Raw genomic sequence first — 7057 nt, forward strand, 5'->3', positions numbered from 1 at the left:
TAATTAATTAGAATCACAATTCTACGAATAAAAACAAAGACTGACCGGGTCAGAGAGTCCAAAATCAACATTTCTAGACATAGCTGAATGATTCACAGCAATTTGACAAATTTTTCCGTTCGAAGGTTACGTAGAAAATGTACCTACGTTGTTTTAAACACATTCATAGGTACCTACCTGCATACCAGGGCTGTATTTAGTAGGGGCGAACGGGCCTGACCCCCCTGCCTCGAGCTTAATCGCCTTTACTATAGGCCAGACTCCGAATTTTTGAAATATCCCGGTACATCATTGATTGGACTCTCCTCCTCCCCATGACGAAATGCTGGATTTCGGCCCTTACCTGATACATAAATAGCTACGGTCTTCGTTAGGTCCCTTATCTGTAGTACGTACCTCTGTAGGTAGGTCTACATTTTACCTGCCTCGGTGGTGTAGTGGTCAAGGCGCTCGCCTGGTAAACAGGAGGGCGTGGGTTCAATCCCAGCCGAGGTATGGAATTTCATCCTCAATGTAATTTGAGAATTTGACCACAATAATAGAAGTAGCCTACTGTTGGAGTAAAGGGACTTTTCAGTCCTATGCGAGCAGTATAAATAAGCACTATTATTATTATTACATTTCATATTTATAGCCCTAAAACCTACCAACCTACCTGTCGTAATTCGTACCTACCTCTAAGTGCCTACTATCTTCTCGGTAGGTACTTCTGTCTGCTTTCTCTGCTAATCCAATTAGATTCTGAGGATATTACAGGATCAGATCATCTGAAACACTCCATGTCCAATTGATGATCTGATCAGGCCAACCTGAACCACAGTGGCGTGGGGTGTACCTGTCGTAATTCGTACCTACCTCTAAGTGCCTACTACCTTCTCGTTAGGTACTTCTGTCTGCTTTCTCTGCTAATCCAATTAGATTCCGAGGATATTACAGGATCAGATCATCTGAAACACTCCATGTCCAATTGATGATCTGATCAGGCCAACCTGAACCTCAGTGGCGTGGGGTGAGTTTTTCAAAAGGGGGGACGTCATATAAACCCATATACCTACAATATGCTGATGGTGGGCTTAGAATGCAGGCTAAACAGTCACTGCCTAGGTAAAATAAATAGATACTTAATTAAAGCTTATTATCATTTATTGAATTTTCTTCATTACCCCTGGAAAAGAAAACTAATAGGATAAAAAATAAAGAACAATTTGTTTAGTGTTCTAGTTAGGTAGGTAAATGTAGTAATAAGCTATTAAATTTAATAATAAAAAATAATGTAGGCCTGTATCATAATATTATAATCTTCATAAAATTGATAATATAAAATTAGATTATGTATTAGATACATGAAAGTATGAAAATAGATACAAATACAAACATATTATTATGAAATTATTTTACTCTTTTTCAGTGGGGGGAAAAAACCAATAACATTGTAGGTAGATAAGTATAAAATTTCTTCTTTTCATAGAAAGACAGCTTGGATTTTGCAATTAATCCAAATATGTACCTACAAATAACTGTAGCCAGGTTTACCAAGGTATTCAAAAGCAAAATCATCTGGGCTGAGTCGAGCCAAGGTCAGCATGTTGTTCAGGATCTTATAATCGCTGGTGCATCTTTCCTTTTTGAACAAATTGTAGAGATCCACTATTTGGTTCTGGACTTTCCTAACAGAATAGACTATCTTGGAGTTTAGATAGTCATTCACGGATAACTCTTCAGGCCCAGCTTGTTCTTTGATAGGAAAACTGTCGAAATTGTCATCCAGGATAGTGATGAAAAGATTCGGGTGCTCTGACCATACAATTTAGTACTGATCCACTAAAAATGGTCCTCTGAAAGAACAGTATTACCTGCCTACTACTGACCAAATAGCAAGCAAGTCCAAAGCTATGAACATAATTTTAGCATCTATGATTTTGTTATATCAGTACAAAGTTTTTTACACAAATAATTGAAATCTTTTATGATTACCGTTTTTTCTTGAGTTCTTCAAATCTCTTGGTTAAATCATCAAAATCAACATTGTCAGTACTGGAATTATTCACTGGGGAGTATATGCGGGTTTCAGATTGAGTTGTGACATCATCAGTCTTTAAGAGGTTTGATAGAGGGAATTGTAATCGCGAAGGTCTTATCGTTTCGAAAGCGAAGAGAGAAAGAAGACAGCATAGGGGAACCAACTCCGCAATATTAGGAAGGCTTTTGCCAGCCTAGTTAGCTTGGTTGGTAGCGCGTCTGCCTTGTAAGCGCTAGGCCGCGGGTGCGCTTCCCACCCGGGGCGGATTTTATCCTGATGGGATAAAGTTCGTTTTCGGAACGGCTGGCTTTCTCCTATCCTGTCTTCCTTCTCTCTTCGATCTCGGGACGAAGGAAGATTCAGCACGGGATCTGATGGAGACAGGCTGGTTCTTGGGGACGGGACAGGTTTAGATTGTGCTTGAGAACCTCCACTGCTTCCAGGCTGGTCACCAACACCATTAGAACTAATGGAATCACTTCTCATGGACTCGTCATACTTGGGCGGAGGAGAATAGTTGAATGCTCCAGGTGAAGGAGGAGCAATGGGTTTCTCCCCAGGAGGAAAATCATATGAATAAGATGCTGGAAAGTTTACATCTCTTGTAGGAGTGTTGTAGGAAAATGGAGGTTGGGATGGATCTTGTTGCTTTTGTTCCACCATTGGGCCAAGGTTAGGGTAGGCAAATGGTGTCTGTGTTGGTACCATTGGGGGCTGTGGGTATCCCACAAACCCCGGGGGTCGAGGTGGTAAATTACCAGGGTTGGAAATGTTATCAAAGAGTAATGCGTCAATACCTTTACTCTGAGCATCCTCTAACATGATTTGAGCATCGGGAGTGTAAGGCACCTCATAGTTCTTGGCAATTTCAATTAGATATTTCTCTACAAGAATCTTGGGTGGTGGTTGTATACCCATCTTGTGCTTCAATTTCTCTGATATTGACTCTACAGCTTCCTGCCTGCATGCATCTGCATACTGTTTTCCATACATTACCGAGAATATGGCAGAGATATCTTTTAACTCTTTAATCTCTGCTTCAAGTCTAGGAGTTACCCATATTATACTAGATATGGCTTCTGCTAGACTAGGGTCTACAGATTTAGAATTTTCCAACAGCCCAAATCGGGAGATCAAGATTTCACAATAGTTTTCCAATATTTCAATAGCTTCTACCAAATAGTCTTCTCTAATAATCTGCTCTACCTTTATTTTGGCCCTCTCTATTTTGTTGTTAGCTATGAAGTCTGCTATTTCTTTTCTAGATTTCTGAGCAAGTTCTGCATTTCAATAGCTTCTACCAAATAGTCTTCTCTAATGATCTGCTCTACCTTTATTTTGGCCCTCTCTATTTTGTTGTTAGCTATGAAGTCTGCTATTTCTTTTCTAGATTTCTGAGCAAGTTCTGCTTTCTTTTTACCTTTCAGCTGGAGTCTGTTGATAACAAGCCTGAGATTAGTTTTTAGTTTAGAATAATTTGGCTTACTTGAGAACATGTTGGCTGGACACTTTATATTCTGTTAAACTGTGATGGGTACATGAAAAGGTACTAGGGACTGTATGATGGACAGGTACCTAGTCTTAATTACTTTCTATTTTTCTTATCTGAGATGGTGCAAGTGGTAAAGATACTTGAGTGGGTACTTCACTTTAAATTAAAAAAAAAAACACTATCACTGATCAAGGTAGTAGGTACCTATAAGATGAGTCACAAAGAGGCAAGAAAAGAAACAAGAAACTGGTGCAAGAAAATCATAAAATGTAAATGTATAAATTATAAAATGACTAATCTTTCAATTCAAATTCAAATCAAATTTATTTTAATTTATCAAATCCTCAGCTGTTTCCAAGGAAAGGAAAACCCAAAAACATCTTGAGCCTTCAAATTTCTGAACATACTGTACCGGCGTACAAAACCTCAGGACGGATTTTAAAATCGTGACGTCATGAAAAAATCGGCCTGAAGACGAATTTTTATTCTACCTTCCAAAAATGGTTGAAATAATTGAAATATGCATAAAATTTGGGCTGTAATTTTTTTTAGTTCACAAAATGTTGATTTCAGTACTCAAGAATAATTAAAATCAAGGGGGAATTCCGGAAAATACGAAAAAACAAGTCTCAGAAATCAGAAAGTGGACCATTCTTTTCGAAGAAAAAACTCGTTTTTCACTTTGTGACGTCACAATCTCCATATTTTGTGCTCGTTGTATTTCAAAATCAAGGGGGAATTCCGGAAAATACGAAAAAACAAGTCTCAGAACTCAGAAAGTGGACCATTCTTTTCGAAGAAAAAACTCGTTTTTCACTTTGTGACGTCACAATCTCCATATTTTGTGCTCGTTGTATTTCATTTTCGCAAAAAATCAAATTTCACATTTCACGGAACGAGGACAAGGAATTTTTTCAAATCGTCCAGTCACTTTCGTCTTTCTTTGGAAACTCGTTTTTCACTTTGTGACGTCACAATCTCCATATTTTGTGCTCGTTGTATTTCATTTTCGGTGATTTTCGCAAAAAATCAAATTTCACATTTCACGGAACGAGGACAAGGAATTTTTTCAAATCGTCCAGTCACTTTCGTCTTTCTTTGGACTATTTCTGAAATTCGAAGCTTTTGGCCTGTTCCCAATTTCAGCCAGCTTCCCCATTCCCTTTTCTCCAATATGATTTCATTCTAATCCTTGTCTACGTCGTGGCATGTCAATTTCCACGTCAACTTTACACTCATCTCCAGTTTGCAACATCTGTACAGCTCCAGCTTTCCATTCAGAACACCCTTGTTCTGGATTTGGTGTCAGTTTCCATTGTAAGTTGTGGAACTGGGAGTAAATCCATGCAGGCAGACCATTCCTATAACCGATCTAATGTGGATGTGATGACCTGCTTGGTGTTTGCTCGTATGGCTCTAGTGAAGGTCATTATTCAGTTTCTTGTTACAGGGTGATATCAAAGTGATGGATCTGTTTGAGAAAACTCATCAACAAGTGTGGAGGTTCAGTTTTGTTTGAGTATTGTAGTTCAGTTTCTTGTTACAGGGTGACATCAAAGTGATGGATCTGTTTGAGAAAACTCATCAACAAGTGTGGAGGTTCAGTTTTGTTTGAGTATTGTATGACCATGTTTGCAGTTCTCTCTCGTATTGGGTGGCATTCCATTGATGATATTTGCTGTTGTATATTGGTCTGCAATACATGACATGCTGTGTCCCTGGTCTCGTGAACCCTTCATCTTGGTTGATAAGATTCAGTATTTGTCGTAAAGAAGTATCATAGGACAGCCAACAGGGCCCAGTGGCCCAGTCTTCTGTTTACAAATGATGCTAGATTTTTGAAGAAGGAGAGAGTTTATGGAGTAGGCCCAAGTGCTTGGTACTTGAAAGAGCATGTAAATTCCCATGTTGATCTTGGTACACACTGAGATAAAACAACAATAAAATTGTTCATTTTATAGTGTGTATCAAGATGAGGTTAATACAAAGACTGTCCCATACAATATTTCATTTGTATTGAATAATCAAACTAAACTGTTCCATTGTGAATGTTCCCATAATACTACTGACTGGAATAGGTGGGTTGTCTGGCAAATACTAACACTTTGTTCTTTGTTGCAGGAAACTGAAAATGACGTCCTCAACAACCAATGGCTCTCTAGATCCCATGGCAAACCCCTTCATCTTGGTTGATAAGATGCAGTATTGGTTGTAAAGTAGCATCATAGGACAGCCGCCAGGGCCCAGCGGCCCAGTCTTCTGTTCCACAAATGATGCCAGATTTTTTTTTTTTTTGAGTAATACCTATTTGAAGAAGGAGAGAGTTGTTCATGCAGTGGGGCTAGGGCCCAAGTGCTCGGTACTTGAAAGAGCATGTAAATTCCCGTGTTAATCTTGGTACACACTGAGATAAAACTGAACAATAAAATTGTTCATTTTATCAGTGTATATCAAGATGAGGTTAATACAAAGACTGTCCCATTCAATTGTTCATTTGTATAGGAAGCTCAAACTAAACTGCTTTAACTGCTCCATTGTGAATGTTCTCATGATACTACTGACTGGGAATAGGTGGGTTGTCGGGCAAATACTAACACTTTGTTCTTTGTTGCAGGAAACTGAAAATGACGTCCTCAACAACCAATGGCTCTCTAGATCCCATGGCAAACCCATTTTACGAGAAGGTAAAGTATTTTTGGGCTAAAAAAAAAAGTGCATAGCCAACCTAGTTCCTGATAAGTCACTGTGTCCCAGGTGGTTGACCAATCACCTGTTGATAGCCCATTACACAAAAATAAAAAAATGTTTCATTACCAGTTTTTTTTTTTTTTTTTTTTTTTTTATGGAAATTAAAAAGTAATAATATGGAGAGTAGTAATTATAATGATTAAAAAGAATACGTGGATGACTCTTTGAGCATCCTAGACACAACAGTGAGATGGATGTTCGAGATAATGGGCAAAATGGAAATGAGAAAACAGAGAAAATTAATAGTTAGCGAACTAGGAAGCAAAATGCAAGAATTGTGTTGGAAAAGAGGGCAAGAGATTCACTTGCTTTGGGTATAGCTGGTTGCTTACAAAAATACCTACCCTACAACCCTACTGAATATGCCTACCGAATATGACAAGAGATATAACTATGTAGTATGTACAATTGTACATGGATATCTAAATACATAAATTGTGCATGGGTACCTAGATATAGATACCAATAGAATGGAAAATGGAACTACCAACAACATGCTAGGAAAATTGAACTTTGCCTCACTTCCCAATGAAGAAGGGCACGAGTTTTTCAACACAAGTACCTAAACTCATTCATACATTCTACAAATGTTAGATTTCATAACAAAAAGTGAGCTTACCGACCGTTCATTGCTATAATAGCCATCTACTTAGACTTTAGAGAGTCATAGAAAATAGAAGAAAAGCTTTTGAAAGTGTTCCATGAATGTAACTACTTGATATTATCAAAGGCCAAAACACAATAAAAAAGGCGGATCAATAGCTCGAAAAGTACAAAGGAATTTCAAATGTTGAGTG

At 38.2% G+C, this 7057-nt stretch overlaps 2 protein-coding genes across 2 annotated transcripts in view; one reads left to right on the forward strand and one right to left on the reverse strand.

Annotated features, from left to right (window-relative positions):
* LOC103512877 (IST1 homolog) overlaps positions 1 to 3604 on the reverse strand; it is a 5931-nt gene extending 2327 nt beyond the window's left edge. Inside the window, exons 1-4 of the mRNA XM_026826227.1 lie at positions 3411 to 3604; positions 2370 to 3285; positions 1854 to 1890; positions 1517 to 1792 (exon numbers count right to left, since the gene is read on the reverse strand). Coding sequence (XP_026682028.1) covers positions 1517 to 1792; positions 1854 to 1890; positions 2370 to 3285; positions 3411 to 3516 — 1335 coding nt within the window. The 5' untranslated portion in view covers positions 3517 to 3604. The remainder of the gene's footprint in view (positions 1 to 1516; positions 1793 to 1853; positions 1891 to 2369; positions 3286 to 3410) is intronic.
* A 929-nt stretch (positions 3605 to 4533) lies between these two features.
* Positions 4534 to 7057, forward strand: part of LOC103512879 (symplekin) — a gene marked incomplete in the record, with an annotated part of 29328 nt that continues 26804 nt past the window's right edge. The window contains 1 exon segment of the mRNA XM_017445590.2: positions 4534 to 4829.

Source organism: Diaphorina citri, unplaced genomic scaffold (assembly GCF_000475195.1).
Source record: "Diaphorina citri unplaced genomic scaffold, Diaci psyllid genome assembly version 1.1 scaffold895, whole genome shotgun sequence".
Classification (NCBI taxonomy): Eukaryota; Metazoa; Arthropoda; class Insecta; order Hemiptera; family Psyllidae; genus Diaphorina; species Diaphorina citri.